Below are 711 nucleotides of genomic sequence, written 5' to 3' on the forward strand. Positions count from 1 at the left end.
CAGCTCGACCTGAAAACAGACAGACGGCTGCTGAGACGGGACGGACAGACAGACAGGAAGCTCTTTAAAAAGGGTTAATTATCAGATCTGTTACCTTCTTGGTCGAACCCGGGATGGGGAATTTGATTGGTTGGTATCTCTTGTTGTAGTTCTTGTCGAAGGTTCCCCCGCTGTACAGTGGCATTACTCTGAAGGGGCGGAGCTCCTCCTCATCGTCACCTGTGATATCACCTGTGGATTCATAGCAAATTAAAGTGAGTCGGCAACAGTCTGACAGTTGTTTATGTAGATAATCTTCCTAATAGCGATGTATCAGTTGTAGTTTTGTTGTCATTTATTTGACTTTTTTTTTAATACACTGTTTTATACTAATTTATACCCTGTTATAATTTGTTATTCATTTTAAATTAAAATGGTGCACCTCAAGGGACTCAAATTTACAAGCTTTTATTCAAGTTTAAAGCGTTTATACTGTAGACCAACCACTGTATGATCAGTGTAGGTTTTTGTGTGTAAACAGTGAAAACATGTCAAGTACTGTAATATTATTTGGCATATTTAGTTTGTACTTATGTTATTTCATTTTATGCTGCTAAATTGCACGGTGCGTATTGTTGTATATTGTATATACCTACGTTTAACTGCAATTTTTGTTGCATTTAGTTACTTTTTTCTTTCTTTTTTTTTCTACTTATGTTACCTGTAAGTGCT

General features: G+C 36.3%; 2 protein-coding genes across 2 annotated transcripts in view; one reads left to right on the top strand and one right to left on the bottom strand.

The window, feature by feature from the left end:
* Positions 1-711, top strand: part of si:dkey-256h2.1 — a 12470-nt gene that overhangs the window by 3987 nt on the left and 7772 nt on the right.
* The window catches only part of LOC118336328, a 4986-nt gene continuing 4330 nt past the window's right edge, over positions 56-711 (bottom strand). Inside the window, exon 6 of the mRNA XM_035672948.1 lies at positions 56-231. Coding sequence (XP_035528841.1) covers positions 65-231 — 167 coding nt within the window. The 3' untranslated portion in view covers positions 56-64. The remainder of the gene's footprint in view (positions 232-711) is intronic.

Source organism: Morone saxatilis, unplaced genomic scaffold (assembly GCF_004916995.1).
Source record: "Morone saxatilis isolate NCDOM2014 unplaced genomic scaffold, NCSU_SB_2.0 Contig24, whole genome shotgun sequence".
NCBI classification, from domain to species: Eukaryota; Metazoa; Chordata; class Actinopteri; family Moronidae; genus Morone; species Morone saxatilis.